General features: G+C 39.7%; 1 protein-coding gene across 1 annotated transcript in view; it reads right to left on the bottom strand.

Annotated features, from left to right (window-relative positions):
* Nucleotides 1–25,349, bottom strand: part of LOC110571624 (transcription initiation factor TFIID subunit 1) — a 73,615-nt gene that overhangs the window by 9,521 nt on the left and 38,745 nt on the right. The window contains exons 27-30 of the mRNA XM_044911602.1: nucleotides 25,208–25,292; nucleotides 1,439–1,506; nucleotides 900–1,016; nucleotides 745–750 (exon numbers count right to left, since the gene is read on the bottom strand). Coding sequence (XP_044767537.1) covers nucleotides 745–750; nucleotides 900–1,016; nucleotides 1,439–1,506; nucleotides 25,208–25,292 — 276 coding nt within the window. The remainder of the gene's footprint in view (nucleotides 1–744; nucleotides 751–899; nucleotides 1,017–1,438; nucleotides 1,507–25,207; nucleotides 25,293–25,349) is intronic.

Genomic DNA, 25,349 nt, shown 5'->3' on the forward strand with positions numbered 1-25,349 from the left:
TTCATATAGACAAGGAAACATTTACTGAATGTCTCCTATGTGCCAGCCAAGTTAACTCATTTAATGTTTTTAATAATCTCAAAAAGTACATTTTAGAGAAAAGGAGACTGAGACGGCTTAAGCTAACTTCCCAAGTTCACAAAGCTAGATAAGAGCAGAGCTAAGATTCAAACCCAGGCCTGTTTTATTGCCAAAATTCACGTACTTCCCACTTTACCATAGTGCCTTCAATACCGAAACCAAGCCCCAGCTATATTCTGATAAGTCCTACTCTTCAAATATGGAAACATATGCTTATGTTCACATATAGTCAAGGGACAAAAACAGAAAGACTAAAAATTTCTTATTAATCTTGCTCCCTACTCTTGTGACATGTAACTTTAAGAACATTATAAATGTTACCTGTCCTCATTTACAAGGAGAGGGACTCAATCCAGGAAAATGGGTGACATCTGAGCTAACTGAGATACCTTCGAGGGAATGAGTAATCGGGCATCTATGAGGCACAGGAACAACGTGGCCAATGTCTATAATTGAGAATTCGATCCTCTAGGGATATCCTAGAACCCCAATTCATGGACAAAGGAACTCCAGAGACCCAAGACGATACCTGTGGCCACAGCAGTCAGGCATCTGGTATTCCTAAATACTGCCTAAACAACTAAGACCCCACCCCACTCATTCATCCCACACCTGCTGCTTCTGGATTCAACAAGGCCACCAAGACCCATGGCCCTCACTCACCTTAGCCTTTGAGAAGACAAGAAAGCACACGAAAGGCATATGAAGAGGAAGGACAGAGAAGAAGGGTATCTCAGTAAATATATCTGTTAACATGCTCCCAATTTCCCAAACCAATAAGAAAACTCTAAGAGGCAGTTCCTAGTCTTCAGACTCACCTGGGGTGTGTAAGGCCCTGGGGTCATTGGGTCCAAGCTTTCTAATTCTGCTTCCTCCAAAGCTGCTTCTTTAGCTGTACAAATATCCTTCTCAAGTTGAGTCAAATGCTCATCATACTGAGAAATAAAGAAAATTAGTGAATTCATTGAACATATGTTTTAGGCACTGAAGATGCCTGGCTGGCTCAGTCGGTCGAGCATCCGACTCTTGATCTCAGGGTTGTGAGTCTGAGCCCCACGTTGGGTGTGGAGCCTACTTAATAAATAAAATAAAATAAAAGTAAACAAAGCAGGCAAAAATCCTTGTCTTCATGGAGCTTCTTCTACTGACAGGTCACATGATAACTGAAGTAAATAATCACATAGTTTGTTAAAAACACTTAGGACCAGGTAGGAAAATAAAGCAGGAAAGGAAATGAGGGATGTGGCGTAGGAGGTTACATATGAAAATCAGATAGGCGGGGAAGACCTCCCTACCCAAGGGAACAAAGGTATTCCAGAATGCTACATCCCAAGGAGACCTCCTCTTTACCACCTACCTCAGTCAGTGTCTGGTAACAGACATTTACGATCTCCTGAGCAGTCTTAGTATACTGACTTTCAGGCCCTACAAAAGAAAAAAGAAAAATGCCATGACTTTTGCAGACTTCAGTTCCAGAAATTTACTTTTGTCACCAGCAGTAGTGTCCCATGTTATCCTAGACCCGAAAAACCATGCCCCAGCTTTATCTTGGACTCTTGCTCTACTTTTGGAGGTGGAGAAGTTCAAGCGCATACAAAAACAGAGACACTAATATGATGAACTTCCATGTACCCATTACCTAGCTTCAATGATTGTCAATACATGGTCAATCCTGTTTCACTTACACCTCAACTTTTACACTCCTCCCAAATTATTTTGAAGCAAGTTCCAGCATCAATTCATTTATTTCACCCATAAATTGTTTTAAAACGTTATGTGTCTCTGAGGACCCTTCTAAAAAATAACTACATATGATATTTTATAATGGTAGATATGGATCATTATACATTTGTCAAAACCCACAGAATGTACACCAAGAATGAGCCCTAATGTAAACTATGGGCTTTGGGTGATTACGATGTGTCAATGCAGGTTCATCAAATGTAACAAATGTACCACCGTGGGAGGGGATACTGATAATGGGAGAGGCTATGCATGTGTGGAGGTGGGGGGTATATGGGGACTCTGTACCTTCCACTCAACTAAACTGCTCTAAAAAATCAAATCTATATCTATCTATATATAAAACCAAACCAGCTATATTACATCTGAAATAATTAACAATAATTCTTTCATATTATTAAATAGCCAGTCAACATTGAATTCGCCAATTGTTTCATAAAAGGGTCTTTTACATTTGATTTCTTTGAATGATAATCCAGACAGATTCTACACACCACTTTGAGACACTTTTACCTACTAGGTGATTCTTAACTAGACTATACAGTTCCCCACACGGTCTTTGTCACAAGCTGCAGATCGGAGGCTTGCAAGTCAACCCGGTTTTGTTTGGCCCACATAAAACAATCACTTCAGTCTGTGAAGACAGACTGAGCTGTACACCCATAACATATACACTTTTTTGTATATAAATTACCTCAATAAAAACTTTTTAGGGAAATCTTAGTTGACAACATTTAATAACTGAGAAATTTCATATAAAAACCCCAATGTCTGGCTTCTCTTAAAAAAGATGTGGTAACAACAGAGTCGTCACCCCCACAGAGCACCAAACGGCTGGAGCTGAGGGGCAGCCACCCCTTTCAGATAAGGCCTGTGTTCTGCAGGCTACCGCCCTCCCTACCAGGTCTGCTTAACTCATTTTTGCCTAGACCCTGAAGGCATGTGAGTTTTTAATCCCGGACTTTAATATTCTTTAATATACTGGTCATTCACCCACTCATTCATTCTTAAAACATTTTTGAGTACCTTCTATGTGCCAGGCAGAAAGGAGTAGGATATAGACCATATCCTCACAAAGCTTATGGTCTTGTCTGGTGAGACAGACTATAAACAAATAGGGCAATATAATGAAATGGAAAAATTCATACAGGGTTTAGTAGAGGCACAGAGGAAGAAGTGGCCAATTCTGGGAAGCGAGAGGGAAAAAGGAATTAGGAAAGGCTTCACAGAGGATGTGATCCCTGAATTAGGCCTACTATTTATTAGGAGGCAAAGGATAAAAAATATACAACATGTATATGCGCCACTTTCATGCCAGACCCACTCTGATTATTACAAGCTATTATAATATGAACAAAAGAAGTCTCTTTCAGTTAAAACCTCAGATAGGACATCTGTTTTTTCAAAGATGTAATAAAAATGGTATCCTCACACAAGCTGACGGTGCCAAACACAAATAAACCAGAAGGAAAACAAAGTCGACCGTCAACATATTTAGGACACATATAAAGACAGCCAGAGTTGGCTCACCATCAAGAACAGTTTGTGGGGCGCCTGGGTGGCTCAGTTGGTTAAGCGACTGCCTTCGGCTCAGGTCATGATCCTGGAGTCCCTGGATCGAGTCCCACATCGGGCTCCCTGCTCGGCAGGGAGTCTGCTTCTCCCTCTGACCCTCCCCCCTCTCATGTGCTCTCTCTCATTCTCTCTCTCTCAAATAAATAAATAAAATCTTCAAAAAAAAAAAAAAAGAACAGCTTGTGTGATAAGAAGACTGCAGCTTAAGTTTCCAGAGTTCTAATCTCCTAGAGCCACCAGTAGGCTGGTCCTCAAAATACAGACGGAGACAGACTGCAGAAGTTATGTTGACAGTAATGCGCGATGCTAGGGCAAACGGGCTCTGTACATAGTCTACAGGCCTCCTTCATCATCGAGCCAATACAACAGCAGCTTCTTCCGGTACAGTGACTCTTCTACCTATGGGGACTTGCCTTGTGGCTACAATTCCAGCCTATAAATGAAGAATTCAGACCTTACTCGACTTCAGTTTCGAAACCTAAACCTAAACTAACCCTTTAACATCTCACTGCTCTCATCTAAAACACAGGGAAAGGTTCGGTTTCTACATTTGCACAATTTTCTCTCTTAACCATTTTGAAGATGGGACCTCTTCCTTCCCCATTTTCTTTGCAACACACAACTCTAGAGAAACACCTGCTAATAAATAACCTCAGAATATATTTTAAAAAACACACTCATTTACATAAGCTGCTACACCTGTTCATGTGTTTGGATTACTAGTTGTTTGTGTCCTCAGTTTTTTTTTTTTTTTTTTTAAAGATTTTATTTATTTATTTGACAGAGAGAGACACAGCGAGAGAGGGAACACAAGCAGGGGGAGTGGGAGAGGGAGAAGCAGGCTCCCCGCAGAGCAGGGAGCCCGATGCGGGACTCGATCCCAGGACCCTGGGATCATGACCTGAGCTGAAGGCAGTCGCTTAACCAACTGAGCCACCCAGGCGCCCTGTCCTCAGTTTTTAACAGTGTGTGCTCTCAAGCATTACAGAGGGTTCGGCTATTTAACTCTGTTACTCTACTACAGGCAAAGTAGTTTCGGAGTACTTTTGATAAAAGACGGTGGTGGAGTTGGCAAACCACTGTTAACATGACCAAAAAAGGGTAAAATGCCAGATTTGCCCCCCAAAATGAAAACACTAATATGAAAAGATACATGCACCCCTATGATTCCTGCAGCATTATTTATAGTAACCAAGATATGGAAGCAACCCAAGTGTCATCAAGAGATGAGTGGATAGGGGCACCTAGGGGGCTCAGTCGGTTGAGCCTCTGCCTTCGGCTCAGGTCATGATCCCGGGGTCCTGGGATGCAGCCCCACATCAGGCTCCCTGCTCATCCGGGAGTCCACTTCTCCCCTTCTCTCTCCCTCTGCCCCTGTGCATGCGCTCTTTCTCTCAAATAAATAAATAAAATCTTAAAAAAAAAGAGATGAATGGATAAAGATGTGGTGTATCAGCGCACCCACACACGCACGCAATTACCCAGCCATTAAAAAGAATTAAATCTTGCCATCTTTGACAACACAGACCTAGAAGGAATAACGCTAAATGAAATAAGTCAGAGAAAGACAAATGCCACTTATATGTGGAACCTAAAAAACAAAACAAATGAACAAGCAAACAAAAAACAGACTCTTAAAATTCAGAGAATGAACTGGTGGTTGCCAGAGGGGAGGTGGGTGGGAGCATGGGTGAAATAGGTGAAGGGGATGAAGAGGTACAAACTTCCAGTTATAAAATAAGTAAGTCACAGAGATGAAAAGTACGGCACAGGGAATATAGTCAATAATATTGTAATACCGTATACTGACAGATGGTGACTACACCTATTGCGGTGAGCATAGTACAACGTATAGAATTGTCGAACCCCTATGTATACCTGAAAGTAATATAACATTGTATGTCAAAACACTTCAATAAATACATAAACAAATGTACCCCCCCCAAAAGGGATAAGATACCCAGATATTCTCTTATCCCAGGAATTCTTGAATGGGGTGGTAATGAGAGAAAGAGATCCACGAATGTCCCGAAACTGTAAGCAAAATTTTGTATGTAGTATTAGTTTTTAGGGTGGAAGACCCACGGTGTTTTCCTCAGACTCTCAAAGGAGTCTATAACCACACCACTTCCACACAGAAAACCAAAATTAACTTTTGAAAGAGTAATTTCCAAAACAACACAAAAATGAATATGAAAGATCAGACCATCTATGAAGTATTATTGTACCCTACAGAATAAGCTACCCATTTACAAAAAGAAATATTTCTTCAAATATACTTTGCTTTTTCTCTTATTAAATCATAGCAATGCAACTGTAAATGTCTTGTCAAGGCAACAGATTTATACTTCATCTCATTCCAAATAAGGATTGGTAGTAACCTACAGAATCACATAGAATTCAGATCCAAAGGTCCTTAAATAGTGGTAATTCCTTTTTTTTTTTTAAGATTTTATTTGACAGAGAGAAAGAGAGCACAAGCAGGGGGAGCAGCAGAGGGAGAGGGAGAAGCAGGCTCCCCACTGAGCAGGGAGCCCGATGCAGGACTCGATCCAGACCCCAGGATCATGACCTGAGCCGAAGGCAGACACTTAACCAACTGAACCTCCCAGGTACCTTTGGAAAGCTGATTTCCCACCCAAATCAAGAAAATTCTTTTTGTCGTTTCTAAGTTAATTTACCTCTATAGTGATGTGAGAAAAAGTTACAGGCTTCACGGTTCTAGTTAGAGAGAGGGAAAGTATTACTGCTATCTGAAAGGTTTCAGTGAAAAATAACAGTCAAGTTGGTGAGCAGTCCTGCACAACCAAGGAGAGAAGGATGTTTGTGATCACTCTTAAGTTCACATTTCCTTTGAGAATCTTTCCAATACTTAAAATAACCTTCCTCCTAAGAAAATGAGTCCTCTGATGTGTTTGCCAAAACTTAGCAAATGTGCACTTAAGATTTGTGCCTTTCACTATGCAAAATTTTTCATCAAAAGAAAAAATCTAAACAATGCTGAATTCCAGGTAATGTTATAAATACTGAAGTTTTTGGTGGGAAAAAAAAAAAGAAAAGGAGTCCTCTGCCAAAACAAGCATAAAGTATTACCTTGACAGTGAATGGTGCAGGGGGAGTGTTCCAATGTGAATCATTAAAATTAAAAAAAAAAAAAATCAAATCAAACCCCAGCAGCAGTAGAAAGCTTCTTTAAAAAAAAAAAAAAAAAAATCAGTGCCAGATTTAAAAAGAGAAAAAGAGAGAGGAAAAAAATCCACACAGCTAATTCCTAAAGAAACTACACATAGTCCACAGATCCCAAAGACATTAAGCTTGAACTCTCTCAATTCCTAGATATTTATCTCAAACTAGGTCTAGAAAAGGTAAAAAGAGAAGTAAATCTAATCTTTAAGACTGTAGCTAGGCTCTTTACATTATGTAGAATGGGATCAAATGCAAATTAAGATGTTTGGTTTCCAAGATAAAGAGGTCTGATCTCTCAAACCAGAGTAACAGAACCTCACTCAGAATCTGGATTAGAAACTCAAGAAGCTAGAAACTATCCTGAAGGGAACTGGGGTAATAAATGTCACTGGACAAGGGTAGGATTTACATTTAGGACCTATCAGACAAAAAGCCCTGAAGAATCTGAAAAGGCAGCCACTCTGGACAACAGTATGGACACTCCTCAAAAAGTTAAAAATAGAGCTACCCTACAACCCAGGAATTGCACTAGGTATATATCCAAAGGATATAAACATAGTGAATCGAAGGGGCACAGGCACCCTGATGTTTATAGCAGCAATGTCCTCAATAGCCAAAGAGTGGAAAGAGCCCAGATGTTTGTCGACAGATAAATGGATAAAAGAGGTGGTATGTGTGTGTGTGCACACGTGTGCACACAGGAATATTACTCAGCCATCAAAAAGAATGAAATCTTGCCATTTACAACAATAAGGATGGAACTAGAGGGTATTATGCTAAGTGAAAAAGTCAGAGAAAGACAAATACCATATGATTTCACTCATACATGGAATTTAAGAAACAAAACAGATGAACGTAGGGGAAGGGAAGGAAAAACTAAGACCAAAACAGAGAGAGAGAGAGAGAGACAAACCATGAGAGACTCTCAACTCAGGAAACAAACTGAAGGTTGCTGGAGGGGAGGTGAGTGGGGGAATGGGATAACTGGATGATGGGCATTAAGGAGAGCACTTGATGGAATGAGCACTGGGTGTTATATGCAACTGATGAATCACTAAATTCTACCTCAAATTAGTAATACACTATATGTTAATTAAAAAAAAAAAAACGAAAATGCTTCTTTCTTTCCCAAATGACCCACCATTCCATTCAGCAACTTAAAAAAATACATATACAGCCTTGGCTAAACACAGTCACCTCGTATCTCTACAACCATTGGAAAAATAACAACACAGCGACCTCAAAACACCTTTTCCTATAGAGTAAAATTCATAATAGGCCTTGACTCTTCATTTTTAAGCACTTACTATGAGCCAAGTAAAGTGCCAGGCTCTGGTGATACAAAGGTAAAAATTAAAAAACAGAACAGAACAAACAGGTCCTTGTCCTTGATGCCTTTCATGGGCTCGTGAAGATCATACAAACATAATTTCAATACTATACGAAGTCCTAAAGGGTGTAGAGAAAGTAGCAATGTGTCAGAGAACAGATCCATGTTAAAGAACACTTCATTAAAACTTTTCTCATCAAGTCAACAGTCAACAACATGCTAACTGCCAAATCTGGTGAACATTTTTCGTACTTGACCTTAGAAGCCCTGTGTCGTTCCTTAAAACTCTAATCCCATGGCTTCTGGAGCACCACTCTCCACTCCTTCCTGGTACTGTACCTCCACCTTTGGCCATTAGTTCATTCAACAGATATTTACTGAGTGTCTCCTATGTGCCAAACATTACCCTAAGCACTAAGGCTGTAAGACAGACATTATTCCTGCCTTCATGAAGGTTACAGCAATCACTTACTAGATTTAGGCCACTAAGTCTCCATGTGGCCGTTTTCCTTCCTATACTGTTGGCCCAACTCTACATGATACCAACTACAATGGCTTATAAAGAATAAATATGGAGAAGGTTAACACTGATTTGTATCCCTCATGGTAAGGTTTTGTTTGGTTTCCCCTGGTACCACAGAGGTGCCTTAAAAATACATTACAGAAACTCCAGGGCTGAAAGAAGACCTGTTTTTTCCTTGTGTCTCCTTTTTCTTTTCTTTCCCAAGATTTTATTCATTTATTTGAGAGAGAGTGAAAGCGAGAGAGATCACAGAGCTCTGGAGAGGGAGAAGGCAGGAATAATGTCTGTCTTACAGCCTTAGTGCTTAGGGATATAGCAACCTGGTATGAGGCAGCATCTCACTAAAAGTCTCGTACTTGTGACGAGTGAGATAGATAAATATTTTAACTTAACAAGAAATAAATAAAATCTTTAAAAAAAATTTTTATTTATTTAACAGACAGACACAGCAAGAGAGGGAACACAAGCAGGGGGAGTGGGAGAGGGAGAAGCAGGCTTCCCGCCGAGCAGGGAGCCCGATGCGGGGCTCGGTCCCAGGATCCCGGGATCACGACCCGAGCCGAAGGCAGATGCTTAACGACTGAGCCACCCAGGCGCCCCTAAAACTATAAACTTTAAAAAAAATATGTAAGAGAAAAAAAAACCTTTGTGACCTGGGGTTAGGTAGACTTCCTAGAGATATACTAGAAGTGCACTCCATAGAAGAAAAAAAAAATTAAATTGGACTTTTATCAAAATTAAACATTTCTGTTCTTCCAAAGATACTGTCAAAGAGACTGAGAAGACACAGACTGGGAGAAAACCTTTGTAAATCATACACCTACCTGACCTAGTCCATCTCTTCCATCTCTTGGCTAGAGTAAATAATGCTGCAATAAACATAGGGGTCCATCTATCTTTTCAAATTAGTGTTTTCATTTTCTTTGGGTAAATAACTAGCAGTGGAATTACTGGATTGTATGGTATTTCTATTTTTAACTTTTTGAGGACCCTCCTTACTGTTTTCCACAGTGGCTGCACCAATTTACATTCCCACTAATAGTGCGTGAGGGTTCTTTTATCTCCACATCCTTGCCAACACTCAGTTATAAAATAAATGTCATGGGGATAAAAAGTATAGCACTGGGATTATAGTCAATAATATTTTAATAATGTTCTATGACGATAGGTGGTAACTACACTTACATGGTGAGCACAGCATAATGTATAGAATTGTTGGTTCACTATGTTCTAAACCTGAAACTAATATAACACTATGTCAACTATATTTCAATAAGTTTTGGGTTTATTTTTAAAAATGCAAATTTTTAAAAATCATACCTATACTAAAGAACAAGTACCTAAAATAAAGAACCCTCAAAACTCATTAGTAAGAAAACAGCACACACACAAGAAGAAAGCAGCACAATTAAAACTGGGGCAAAGAAATGAACAGACACCTCAACAAAGAAATACATGGATGGCACATAAGCGTAAGAAAAGATGTTTAACATCAACAGCCATTAGGGAAATGCAAAGTAAAGCCACAGTGAGATTAAAGAATGATTAAAAAACAAACAATGATAGTACTGAATACTAAAGACAAACTGGATCATTCATATACTGCTTGTAGGAATGTAAAATGGTACAGACACACGGGAAAAGAGTTTGGCAGTTTCTTACAAAGCATATGTTTACCATCATCCTCTTGGGCATTTATCCCTAGGAAATGAAAATTTATATTCATACAAAACCCTGTACACAAATGTTCACAGCAGCTTTATTTACAATACCAAGTACTGGAAACCTGACAGTCCTTCACTGAGTGAATGGCTGAACAAACTCTGGCACAATGGAACGCTACTCAACAATCTGAAAAAATGAACTATTGATACAACAATTTGAATAGATCTCATGGCAATTATGCTTAGTGAAAAAGTGAATGTCAAAAATAGTATTATTTATATTAACATGCTCAGATGCCGAGTGATGTTGAGCATCTGAGCATGTTAATATATCAGCATCAGGGAAATACAAATCAAAACCACCTCACATCAGTCAGAATGGCTAAAATTAAGTCAGGAAACGACAAATGTTGGCAAGGATGTGGAGAGAGAGGGGAACCCTTTTACACTGCTGGTGGGAATGCAAGCTGGTGCAGCCACTCTGGAAAACAGTATGGAGATTCCTCAAAAAGTTAAAAATGAGAGCTACCCTACGACCTAGCCATTACACTACTAGGTATTTACCCCAAAGATACAAATGTAGTGATCCGAAGGGGCACCCGCACCCTAATGTTTAGAGCAGCAACGTCCACAATAGCCAAACTATGGAAAGAGCCCAGATATCCATCGACAGATGAATGGATAAAGAAGATGTGGTGTGTGTATATGTGTGTGTGTGATTTGCAACAACGTGGATGGAACTAGAGGGTATTATGCTAAGTGACAGAAGTCAGAGAAAGACAAATACCATATGATTTCATTCATATGTGGAATTTAAGAAACAAAACAGAGGAGCATAGAGGAAGGAGAGAAAAATAAGATGAAATCAGAGGAGACAGGGCGCCTGGGTGGCTCAGTTGGTTAAGCGACTGCCTTCGGCTCAGGTCATGATCCTGGAGTCCCGGGATCGAGTCCCGCATTGGGCTCCCTGCTCGGCAGGGAGTCTGCTTCTCCCTCTGACCCTCCCCCCTCTCATGTGCTCTCTCTCATTCTCTCTCTCTCAAATAAATAAATAAAATCTTTAAAAAAAAAAAGAAAAAGAAAAAAGAAATCAGAGGAGACAAACCAAAAGAGACTCTTAACTCTAGGAAAACAAACTGAGGGTTGCTGGAGGGGAGAGAAGTGGGGGGATGGGGATGGGGTAACTGGGTGATATGGGCATTAAGGAGGGCACATGATGTAATGAGCACTGGGTGTTATACAAGACTGATGAATCACTGAACTCTACCCCTGAAACCAATTAATACACTATATGTTAACTGAATGTAAATAAAATTAAAAATAAAACAAAAACAAAAAACAAAAAAACCCCACACTCAAATGTCAAAACTATAAAGATGAAGAACAGGTAAGTGGTTGCCAGGGGACAAGACAGTGGTAGGTGCACATGGAGGGATGTGGATCCAGAGAGCTAGCCTCAGGGAGTTCTTTTGTGGTGACAGAACAGTTCTAAATCTTGATTTCAGTGGTGGCTACATGATGGCGTAAACTGCATGAAATTGTACACACACACACAAATGAATACAGATTTTCTAAAAAAGTGCAAACTGAATAAGGTCTGTAATCTAGTTAATGGTAATGTACCAAATCAATTATCCTGGTTTTGATACTGAACTATAGCTATGTTAAGATGTCACCACTGGAGAAAGCTGGGTGAAGGGTAAAAAGGACTCTCTGTACTATTTCAGTAATTTCTTGAGTCTAAAATTATTTCAAAAACAATCATGATATACTCACGAGCAAAGAGCAACTTACAGAATAATTATCTATAAAAATGGCAATTCTTGCAAAAATAAATTTTAAAAAACCACATGTCATTATTAACCGTTTTGTATAAGTACAGAAAAAAGCATGGAAAAGATACATTACATATTACATTACCTCTGGGGAACGAAACTATGCGAGGTGGGGGTAGGAGGAGAGGCAGAAAGGTTAATTTTTAATTTTACATATTTCCATATTGTTAGACCTTTTAATAAGAAATATGAATTTCTTTATTTTTTAAAAAAGAGGTTCTACCTGACAGGAATGTGAATGACAGGTTACTAGTCCAGAGGCTGGAACATTAGCCAGGTGACTATTTACTGTAATAATCCAGGCAAAATATAATGAGGGCTTTAGTGATATACTGGAAGTCGGAGATTTATTCAAGGTAAAGAAGTAGAGATAACTCTGAGGTTTCTGGGTATAGCTACTGGGTAACACCAGTGCCCCATTAAACCCAGACGGGAAATAGTAAAGGATGGAGGGGGAAAGTTGGAATAGAGAAGGACGGAAGAATGTTCAGTTTGAGAGGTATGTTTGAAGTTCCACTGGGACATCCAACAGGAAATGTTCAGCAGGTGGATGGGGATATAGATCTTTGCTCAGAATCAAATTGAGAGTTATCAGGAAAGAGGTGGCTGCTGAAGTTAGAGGAATAGGCAAAAGAACATTCAGCAAAGGAGACTGAAAAGCCATGATCTACCAGGTAGGAGGAATATAAGAGCTAAAAGTTATGAAGCCAATCATAATACAGTTTCAAGGAAGGAATGGTCAGTGATGTCAAATACCGGAGCGAGGCCAAGATAAGGACTGAAAAGTGCCAACCGTATCTGGCAATTACGTGATCCTATTCGCTTGGTGTGTTGGACAAGGTAGAAGCCAAATTAAGGCTAAATGAGGCATGAATGGCAGGTAAAGAACAAGAGAGAGATGTTATGTACTCATCTAAAAAAAAAAAAAGAAATTCGGATCATGCTACCACATGGATGAACCTTGAAAACATTATGCTAAATGAAATAAGCCTGACACAAAAGGACAAATATTCCGTATACTCTGATTCCACTTACATGAGGTACCTAGAAGAGGCAAATTTACAGACAGGGAGTAGAACAGAAATTGCCAAGGGCTGGGGGGAATGGGAAAATGGGATTATTGTTTAATGGATATAGAGTTTCTGTTATGGGATGATGAAAAAGTTCTGGAAATGGATGGCGGTGATGGGTGCACATTTTGAATGTACTTAATGCTACTGAATTATACACTTAAAAATGGTTAAAAAGGCAAATTTCTATGTTGTGTACATTTTACCAGAATTAAAAAAAAAAGTCTGGCTGTGAAGAAGAGGAAGAGCAAGAATGGCAGCAAGAGGCTGAAGCCGGACTGAGAGAGATTTTATTCTCTTCAAGATGGAGACTGAAACTTCACATAAGAATATGTGTATCTTGGCCCCAATCTAAGGAAGGTCACTGACAGATTTAAAAAAAAGAACCTTATTGTAGAATACTGACCAAACTTAACAGAGTAGTCTCATAAGACAGACTTAGAAACCAATATATGGGAATAGTTTAAGCTTTATATTTACCTATGAATAATACTGAATCACCTACTCATATGCAAATGGTTGAGAACTTGAGATTTAATAAGCCAGTTAGGGAAAAAAAAGAGCACATGTATAATAGCAGCAAAACTTTTAAACTGCCTAGGAATAAACTTTAACAACAAAAAGATGCTCAAAAGCAACAAAAACTATAAAATCTATGTGTAGGAATAAACTAAAGATACCTAGAAGTTATCCAAAGAAAACTAGTAGCCTTTATTGAGGGAGTAAATGAAAACGTGAATAAATGAAAAAACGTTAAGTTCCTAGATGGAGGAATGTAATATTATAAAGAAATACAGTCTCTCCAAATTAATCCATACATTAAATAAGATTTCAATACTATTTATTTATTTGGGGACAAGTTAGAATCTAACAAAAATGATCTCAGAGTTTATTTAATAATTGAGCAAAGCAAGCCAAGGAATTTAAAATTAAAAAGTCTGAGTGATGATCGCAGTGATACTATCTGGTGATAATAGAGCAGATTAGACAAATAAATAAAAGAGAATAGAAAACCCCCAAATAGGTTCAGGAATATATAAGAATTTAGTACATGATAAAGGTATCATTTCATTTAGTAGGAAAGGATAGACTATTCCATAAATAGAACTTGGGACACTTTGGCTACTCATTTGGAAGAGGAAAAAGGTTAGATATTTACCTTATACCATAGAATCTATTTTTAAAATCGATAAACATTCAAATATTTAAAATATGAAAGGTATTAGAAGAGAACATAGCTGGATATCTTAGAGGTAGGGGAGATCTTTTAAACAATTATACCAAAGACAAATCATAAAGGAAAAGATTGATAAATATAACTACATAAAAATGAGGTTTCTCATTTTCTCTGGGTACATACCCAGTAGCAGAATTACTGGATCATATGGTATTTCTATTTTTATTTGTTGAGGAAGCTCCATACTGTTTCCACAATGCCTACACCAATTTGCATTCCCACCAACCAAGAGTGCACAAAGGTTCCTTTTCCTCCACATCCTCACCAACACTTGTTGTTTATGTTTTTGATTTTAGATATTCTGACAGGTGTAAGGCGATGCTTCATTGTGGCTTTGATTTGCATTTCCCTGATGGTCAGTAATGTCTTTTCATGTGTCTGCTGACCCAAAGAAAATGAAAACATGAATTTGAAAAGATATATGCAGCCCTATGTTTACTGCAGCATTGTTTAGAATAGCCAAGATATGGAAGCAGCCCAAGTATCCATCCATAGATGAATGGATAAAAAAGATGTGACTGACACACACACACACACACACACACACAGATGAATATTATTTAGCCATAAAAAAAGAATGAAAACTTGCCATTTGCAATGGCATGGATGGAGCTAGAGAGTATAATGCTAAGTGAAACAAGCCAGTCAGAGAAAGACAAACACCATATGATTTCACTCAGATGTAGAACTTAAGAAATAAAAGAACAAAGAAAAAGAGAGACAAACAAAAAACCCAGACTCTTAAATACAGAGAGCAAACTGGTGGTTGCCAGAGGAGAGGTGGGTTTGGGCATGGGTGGAGTAGGTGATGGGGATTAAGGAGTGCACTTGTCCTGATGAGAGCACTGTTTGAATCCTATTTTACACCTGAAACTCATATAACACTGTATGGTAACTATACTTCACAAAGTTAAGTTTCTCTGTGTCAGAAAACACCACAAATAAAATTAAGAGACCTTCTGGATGGAGTAACTGCCACCGGCCTGCTATGAAACAGCTGTTTTCAAACACTGACCAACAGGAAGTGTGGGACTATGATCCCTGAGAGAAGGGAAATGAAGGAGGAGGGCTCTACAATTGGCCTTAGCTTTCTACTGAACCCAAGCAAGGCACCACAGTCCCACAAAGCCACAGAGACAAATCCTGGAATCGGAGGCGAAGAGAGCTGGAAACTGCAGGGGAGAACTGGAGGGGAGGGAGCTCCACAGAAAAATAACTTAAGATCTGCAGAGGCTCCCTTGAGTCTCTGGCTGAATACTAAACTGCACATGTTTAGAATGAGATTCCACAAGGGGTCCTAGAAGCAGAACAACTATCAGAGCTCACACAGGGTTGGGAGTTACTCAAACGAAAGTGGGGGGAAAAAAAAACCCTCCCAGGAGTTTTTTGGGGTGTTTTGTTTTGTTCTTTTTGTAAAGTTATTTTATATCTGATCTCGATCGTCAGGTCCCACTGTGCATTAAGTTCAGGCTCTCAGGTTTAATGACACATGATCTACCTCTCCTAGGCCTACCCTGAAGATGGCTTCTCATCAGAGTTATTTTTTGGTTTGTAGAGCCTAGAGGAGGAACTTGCTAGGAAATTCTTTGGGAAAAGAAATATTATGGGGCGCCTGGGTGGCTCAGCTGGTTAAGCAACTGCCTTCGGCTCAGGTCATGATCCTGGAGTCCCGGGATCGAGTCCCACATCGGACTCCCTGCTCAGCGGGGAGTCTGCTTCTCCCTCTGATCCTCCCCCTCTTATGCTCTCTGTCTCCCATTCTCTCTCTCAGATAAATAAATAAAAAATCTTAAAAAAAAAAAAAAGAAATATTATGAATAGTTTGGCATCACCTACTGGTACAGACGATACAGTTCACTTCAAATTTAACCAAACATTAAGTACTAACTTACCTCTATCAACAACTTATGACCTTATGGTTTTGTAAAGACTGATAAAAAGTTTGGGTTGTGTTTTTCAGAAGGGATTTCTTGATCTATACGCCTTTCTTGTTTTATAGACATGAGAGGTTATGTGCCTTCTGAGACTACTGCAAATAGCTCCAATCCCAAGCTTTGGGTTTCCCTGATTATTAATGCTCTTTTCAAATGCTACGTGAACATAAAGAGAGGCTCTGAGATTGATTCGGTACCTATGCGGTAGCTAGAAGGCATAAGGGGTTGAACTCTTGAGTGTGCAGCCCATCACCACCACTTAAGTACAAGATAGTCCTCTGACATGTCCTGCACCCTTCCAGGTGCACTTGTATATGGAGTGTTCCTTAATCTTCCACTTGCTGCCTAATGAGCCTAGCCTCAGTGCTAGCATTCTGGCTACATACTATACACACACACACACGTGATAGTACAGGGTAAGTTGATGGAGTTATATAAAATAATACAGAAATATGCTTATATGTAGTGTGATACTATGTGTGAAGGATCAGAATGACAAGAGTCGATATTAACTAGATACACTGTTCTGGACCCTACTACTATGATTTAAAAACAGAAGCATGTTCAAATCTGATCAAATCAACAAGATTTTAAAAGTATTATGTATATGGTACCTCATAGTAGGAAACATCTCATATGAGGCCTTCAACTCCATGATTGATGCCCTTTCAGTACAAAAGATGTCACATTTTGTATCATAAGACACTACGAACCCTTACGGCCCTAGTCAGAAGTTTCTTATACTCTCATCAACTTGTTTAAGAGGAGAAAAAGTCAGCCTTCTAGGCTGTCCACTGCTGCTACCAAATCATTATTTACTCTCCCTTGGGGAAAAAAAATCCCCCCTATTTTGAGACTTGTTCTCTACTGGGCCAGAGGTTGAAAACCAGCTGCCTTGGAGCCAGACTTAGCCTGCAGATAGAGGTTTTTGATTGGCCCACAGCATTTTTTAGAAATTTCAAGTTATTTGCAAATATGTAAAAATTGGGAAATGTTACACACAAAAATCCACATTATCCGCTTCTCTTGAGAAATTAAGACTACCTAGCAACACTATACTCATTTCCTCCGGACAACAATCAAATGAAGTATAGGACTCTTTAGATGGAGTATGTACTCTTCTAATTTACTACAATCCACACCTGGCCCACCTCACTCATTTACATTACTTGCCTGGCCCCTGCAAGCCGCCTGAGTTTGAGATCGCTGCTCTTCATCTCTACTCACCATCACACACCTACTCACATTCACCAAGGACCTATCCACATGGCAGAGTCTCCCCTCTTGCTCCAAATCCCTCCCCATCATGGTGGGTTACTCTAATGTTCACCTGTACTACCCATCCAAAATCCTTGCTAATTTCATGCCCACAGTTTGCAGCTCCACTCTAGCCAAACATATCCAAGGCTGTATCCAGAATGCTGTCCTTAACTGAAAACAAATTCACTTCTGAAAGTTTCAATTCTAATATCCTACTTTTTTTTCCCAAGATTTTATTTATTTATTTTGACAGAGAGAAAGAGAGAGACAGCAAGAGAGGGAACACAAGCAGGGCGAGTGGGAGAGGGAGAAGCAGGCTTCCCGTGGAGCAGGGAGCCCGATGCGGGGCTCGATCCCAGGATCCTGGGATCATGACCTGAGCTGAAGGCAGATGTTTAACAACTGAGCCACCCAGGCACCCCATATATCCTACTTCCTAATCACAGCCTTGTATCCTGTCCAGTTTTTTCATTCCCTCTGAGCTCAAGAAAATTTACAAGCCTATAAGCCCATTAATTCCTATTTCCCAATCTATCAAGCCTCTCTTGGCTTTTGTTTCGTCCCTCACCAGCTCCCATGCTTTAAAAAGTAAGGTAATGTATATATAGTGTGGTACATCTCCCTTCAATTAGCAATTGTATTTGAAGATGGAGGTTGGGGGATGATATAAAATAATTTGGGGGCACCTGGGCGGCTCAGTCAATTAAGCATCCGACTCTTGATTTTGGCTCAGGTCATGATCTCAGGGTCCTGGGATCAAGCCCCATGTCGGGCTCCCCGCTGAGCGGGGAGTCTGCTTGTGCCTCTCCCTCTGCCTCTCCCCCAGCTCATGCTCTGTCTCCCTCTCTCAATAAATAAATAAAATCTTTTTTAAAAATGAAAATAACTTGGTAAGAAATGTGAAGTGTGTGAAAGCAAAGATAAGTCAAACGCAAACTCTGATTAACTTTTAAAGATAAAACATGAATTACAGGCGCCTGGGTGGCTCAGTTGGTTAAGCGACTGCCTTCTGCTCAGGTCATGATCCTGGAGTCCCAGGATCGAGTCCCACATCAGGCTCCCTGCTCAGCAGGGAGTCTGCTTCTCCCTCTGACCCTTCCACCTCTCATGCTCTCTCTCTCTTACATAAATAAAATCTTAAAAAAAAAAAAACAAAAAAAAACCCCATGAATTGCCAGGGATGCCTGGGTGGCTCAGTTGGTTAAGCATCTGCCTTTGTCTCAGGTCATGATCCCAGCGTCCTGGGATCAAGTCCCACATCAGGCTCCTTGCTCAGTGGGGAGCCTGCTTCTCCCTCTGCCTGCTGCTCTCCCTGCTTATGTGCGCTCTTCCTCTCTCTGACAAATAAGTAAATCTTAAAAACACACACACACACACACACACAAATTGCCAAGAAATTTCAAGGCTTTGTAGAGCTGCTTTGGGATATCCCCCAAACCAGAGACTATGCAGTTACAATCCTCTGCTATAAAGGGTTCTTTGGTGACAAAATTTAAGAAGCTCAAACTTCAACCTTTTTTTTCCCCCTTGCTGACACCTTCAATTTCCAATCTTTCCAACACACCCAGAAAACAAGATCCCAATCCTGAATCAATTCTATCATCTGCTTTCTTAGTTCCCTCACAATTAAACAACTGGGCCAATTGATGGTGCTAAAAAAATGAATGGTCTCCAACATCAGCTGGACCCTCAAAGGCTTCTCAACAGTTCTGAAATGTCCCTGGTCAGCTACTTTTCAAACTTCTTACAACAGATAATTCAAACCCTTATCAGCATTTCTCTTCAAATTCCTTCTCCCACCACCCTACCCACTGTCAGCAGAAGACCCTATTTCCTACTTTGGAGAGAAAATAAGAGGCTACCGGGCAGAAACTTTCTCAGTGTCTATCTTCCCACCTTCCATAAGGACCTCACCTCATAACCTTAATTTTCTCTTCTTTCACCTATAAAAAGGTCCCCTGTCCAAATGCCTTCATCCCTTTCCATATGTTGATTACAGTTTTCCTCCTTCCCTTCACAGACAAATTTGTTTCTACTTCTTCACTTTCCATTCATTCATATCCTCTGCAGTCTGACTTTTGAAGATTTTATTTATTTATTTATTTATGTGAGAGAGAGAGAGAGAGAAAGAGAAGAGAGTGTGAACAGGGGGAGGAGCAGAGGGAGAGGGACAAGCAGACTCCGCACTGAGTGCAGAGCCCGATGTGGGACTTGATCCCATGACCCTGAGGATCATGACCTGAGCCAAAATCAAGAGTCGGACACTTCACTGACTGAGCCACCCAGGCGCCCCTGCAATCTGGCTTTCGATTCTAACCGCCTCACTGCAACAGCTCTTCTAACAACCATTCTCTCTCATTTTCTATGTAGCACTTGACCTGTTGGCCACCTTCCTTTTCTCTTGGTTTCCAGGTCTTATTCTCTTCCGTTTTTCCATTCTGGCCACTCCTCAGTATTCTCCACCTGATCCCTTAAATGTTGGAATTTGTCAAGTCTATTCTCCTCCTACATTCTCTCTCAACTAAACAGTGGGTCTTAACTTTTTTGGGTTACGTACAACTTTAGTAATCTGATAAAACTATGGTCTTTCTACCTGGAAAAATATACAACCGTATTTTACATACAGCATCGGGGGTTCAAGGAATATACCCCTAGTCCCTATTTGAGCTCATCTACTTCTACTTTTATACGCTGATGATCTGAAAAAATATCCATATTTACAGTAATGACTTCTCTTCTGAGCTTAGGACATGTATATAGCCAACTATCTACTAAGTCTTCACTTGGCTCAATACAACACAGCCCAAACTGAACCTGACCACTTTTTCTCCAAAACCACTCCTCCTCTATTTCCTATATTAGTCAATGGCGCCACCAGTTACCCAAGTCAAAATTCTGGAGGTCATCTGATTTTTCCATCCTTCCGAAAGTGGAATTTTTTTAAATTATGAAAGTATTGTGTGCTCAATTAAAAAAATTCAAACAAGCACAAACAAGTACAAAGTGAAAATTATCCTCCATTTCTCCCTTTAGTAATTCTATTCTATGGCAACAAATGAGCTAAATAGTGACTGATTCCTTTAGATGGGTATGTGCTCTCCAGTTCATCAGTCCCTACTGTGCCCATTTCACTCACCTATCTGGCCTTTATAAGATCTGAGTTTGCAACCCCTTCTGTACATACTGTCGAGTAATCTATTTTTCAACAATACATCTTGAATATTTTCCTATCAGCATATACAAATATACCTTATTTGTTACCTAATTACCATTTTGACAGCTAAGTAGTACTCCATCATATATAGGTATCATAATTTATGTAGTTGCCTATTGTTGGATATTCAAAGTGCTCCCATGTTTTTGCAATTACAGTTGACTCTTGAACACAGGGGCACCAACACCCTGTGCAATCAAAAATCCACTTATAACTTCTGATTCCCCAAAGATTTAACTACCAATAAAGATCCTACTCTGTTGACCAGAAGCCTTGCTGATAACATTAACAGTCAATTAACACATATTTTGGATATTATATGTATTATATACTGTAGAGAAAAGAAAATGCTATTAAAGTTGTTAAGGAAGAAAAAATACATTTACAGTACTCTACTGTAAAAAATCTGTGTATAAATGGACCTGCACAGTTCAAACCCATGTTGTTCAAGGGTCAACTGTATGATGTTGCAATTATAAACATGTATATTTGTACACATGCCTTTACACACGTATGTGGAGTATTCCCCAGAGGTGAAACTGATCAAAAGTAATGAACATTTACAGTCCTTTAGAAAGTTTATACCCATTTACGTTTTCACCCAAGAGCATGAGTGCTTTGCATCATCTTGAATTGTCCCCACCCTCGACCCAACACCAACTTCCAACCACTTATGAAAATATCAATTCTACCTCCACAGTATCTCTACAATCTGTCCCCATCTTTCCATTCTTACTGCTACTTAACCGTGGCTCAAGCCCTCAGTATTTTTTTTAAAGATTTTACTTACTCATTTGAGAGAGAGCGCACAAGCGGAGAGGAAGGGCAGAGGGAGAGGGAGATGCAAACTCCCCAATGAGCAGGGAGCCCGACGTGGGGCTAGATCACAGGATCCTGAGCCGAAGGCAGACGCTTAACCAACTGAGCCACCCAGGCGCCCCAAGCCCTCAGTATTTTTAACTTAGACTACTGTCAACAGTTTCTCTATTGGTCTCTGTATCTAATTCCCCTCCGATCTATCCATAGCTTCCAGAATGACCTTACCAAAATACCTGATATGATCCTCTTTCCTTTTAAAGGCTTAGTGTGACATAGTAGGCCTTTTGAGATCTACCCTATGTACCTTGAAAAACTCATCTCTTACCACCAAAAGTAGCCCCCACTCTTCACCCTAGCCAAACCAACTATTTGCACTTCCCAATCCAAGGCACTCTCACCTAATTTTCTGTTTGTGCTCTCTGCCTGGAACTTCTTCCCCACCCTTCTCTACTTTACTACTCGGCTTGGCAACGAAGGTACTGAATATAGAATTAGCTACTATAATCATCATCCTTGAAAATTCAAAAACCTCTAGGAAGAGCTTCCTGCCTCTCATACTAGCAAGAAACTTGGAAAACACACAAAAGATGAAAACAAAGAAAACCCTAACCCTACATCTCAGAAATAACCACTATTTTGTTATCACATTGATGTGTTTCTTTCCAGTTTTTTCTATGCATACGCATCTTTTTTTAAAATGTGTTAACTGAGATGAATTAAGTTTTGTGTTCTGCTTTTCTCACTTAACATTGTGAATACTTTTGTCATTAATTTTTTTTAAGAAAGCACTCGATCTTTATATAATAATCCATCATACAGATGGCACAATAACTAATCATTCCCTCTACATTAACCATTCAGGTTATTTCTCATTAATATAAATTACATTATCATGAATATCTTTGTCTACATCTCTGATTAAGGCAGATTATTCTACCATGTTGTATATACCATGCACATATATTAAACACTTAAGGTGCACTATTTTACTTAATCCTCACAACAGCCCTATGAGGAGGGTCCTATTATTATTCCCATTTTACAGATGGGAAAGCAAAGGCTAAGTTACCTGCCCAAAGTCACACTGCTATTAAGTGATGGGGCCAATATTCAAATTCAAGGCTACTTGATTATAAAGTCTGTTCACTTAGGGGTGCCTGGGTGGCTCACATGGTTAAGCGTCTGCCTTCGGCTCAGGTCATGATCCCAGGGTCCTGGGATCGAGCCACGCATCAGGCTCCCTGCTTGGCGGGGAGCCTGCTTCTCCCTCTCCCTCTACTGTTCCCCTGCTTGTGCTCTCTTGCTCTATCAAATAAATACATAAAATCTTTAAAAAAAAAAAAAAATAAAGTCTGTTCACTTAACTATTTTTAAGTCTCTCAATGGTGCCAAAGAGCTTTCCAGAAATGTCTTAGAAGTTTATACTGCCCACAGCAATGTGAGAGCACGAGCACTGAATACTTCCATTAAAAAAAAAAAAAAATTGAGGGGCGCCTGGGTGGCTCAGTCGTTAAGCGTCTGCCTTCAGCTCAGGTCATGATCCCAGGGTCCTGGGATCGAGTCCCACATCAGGCTCCCTGCTCGGCAGGAAGCCTGCTTCTCCTTCTCCCACTCCCCCTGCTTGCGTTCCCTCTCTCGCTGTGTCTCTGTCAAATAAATAAATAAAATCTTAAAAAAATAAAAAATTTAAAAAAATAAAAAAAAAATTGAGTTCGTCTAATGGGTGGGAAATAAGGTACCTCTTTGTTTCAATTTGCATGTCTTTGATTACTGGGTGCAACTGAATATTTATTCATGTTCATTAGCTATTTAATTTTGGCCTTCTGTGATTTGCCTGTCTGCCCTTTGCTCATTTTTCACTTAGCATCTTCTGGGTTTTTCTTATTGCCTTATATTATTAGCTCCTTTTAAATCTGCCTTATATCTTAAGCCAGCCATCACCAAGGCCAAGCGGGCTTTCTGTAACACTCTTGCTTTATAACTTGTTAAAATCATTTTTAGACATCTGTGAGCCTCTCAACATTTCCTTTACCAGAATTCTGGCTAATCAGCTTTAAGTGTTTTCAGGAGACAATAATGGAGAGATAACTGACCTAACAAAGGGCATTTCCACTCTCTAATTTCCGATGAGCAATAAGAAGAGCACAAGGGAGAAAGCAGATTCTTTTAAACCAACTCAGATGAAAGAAAAATGGAAGGCTCATCTCCTACCACCTTCCCTTAATGATATATATAAAGTTCTAGTCAAGTATCATTCTCTGAACTTGCCCTGTTCTTTCATTCCTCCGTGGCATTAAACATTCTCTTCTCGATTGTCCATTTCCTCATCTGTCTTTCTGGCTGTCCCTTCCTTCACCTCCTCCCTCCAAATTCTCTGTCCCTTCTATCTAGCAAATGTACAGCCACATTAGTCGGGCTGCTGAATACTGCCGCAGAAAAGTCATACAACCATGTGGATTTTTTAGTTGAGACCTCAGTATGCTAGGCAATTCTCTCAAATGCCCTTAGCTCCCTCTTCTGTTCTGCTTAAGGAATTATATGAGATCACCATTTCACTGCTTAATTCCTCAATGTCTTTCCACTTAGGAGAAAGTAGAATCTCTTAAATATGACCCAGGGCACACACAAGGGTCTCTAGGATTTGACTCCTAGAGACTTCTACGTATAACCAGTCACTCACCAAGATGTACACATAACTGCAACCCCAACAACTTGTTTCTCAAGCCTTTAATGTCATTTCAGGCCTCTGTATCTTTACATACCACTCGCTCTTCTCCGCCTAGAACGTTTTCTCCTCCATGTTCTTTGCCTAGCAAACTCCCCTGATCCTTTAGAACTCAGCTTAAGATAACTCTCTTCCAGAAAGTTTCCTCTAATTTCACTCTGATTTAAATAGCCTGTCTCTGTGTCCCTCTGGCACTCTGTGCATACATCTAGCATAGTATTCAACTTCTGTAAATTTTCTTTTCTGTTTTCCTAAATAAACTACAACCAATCTGGGGGCAGGAATCATATCTAAGTTGATTTTATATTTGTAGCATCTATCAGAGCCAGCATATATTAGGTGCTCAATCAGTGTTTACTTAACAAGTGAGTCATTCAAAACCGATCTTTATTAGCTTATTTGTGAAGCCTTCCCTAACCTTTAGGTGAAGGTGCTCCTTTTTCTCCTCTAGTGCACTTTGTACATCCTTCTAATACGCCCTTGTTAAGCTGTATTCTAACAGCCTCTCTCCATCAACTGGATTGTGAATTACGTGGGCAGAGTGACTATGTCTTTCCGACCAACACATTAAGTAGTTAGCACGGAAGTTAGGTAACTAGCTTGGCGTGTATTATTGGTTCACGTACTGACCAAAACTCCATGCTCTGAGGAAGCTCACTATGGGCTATAGTCACACATTTCCTTAAGCTCCATCTAAGGGCCTGGAGCACAGGTGAATTTTCACATCTCACGGAAAGCAGTGATGGCTCAAAGCCCAAAGTAATATCCATTTGATTTTTATTCTCTTCTTTTTTCTGTGCTTTCTAAAGTATAAAAAAATTAATGTACATTGCTTTTTCATCATTAAAAGTTACTAGCAAACTTTACAAAACACACTAAAATATGTGCCCGCTTAAAAAAAAAAAGGCAGAGTACTGTTCAAGGCTACTTCATGTAATTAAATTTTAATAATGCTAACTAAAACTGGATGAATAGAATGATGGAAAGGAAAAAAAAAGGAGAAATACCCACCATTATACTTAACACTGTTGGCCAGAATAAGGTTGACATCATCTAGAAAGCTCTCCCGACTCTGGTACTTGTGCTTGGAGATATTCTGTGATTAAAAGAACCAGGGGACTCAGATACATGTACAAATTTACTGGCTTCCAAA

This window comes from Neomonachus schauinslandi, chromosome X (assembly GCF_002201575.2).
Source record: "Neomonachus schauinslandi chromosome X, ASM220157v2, whole genome shotgun sequence".
Classification (NCBI taxonomy): domain Eukaryota; kingdom Metazoa; phylum Chordata; class Mammalia; order Carnivora; family Phocidae; genus Neomonachus; species Neomonachus schauinslandi.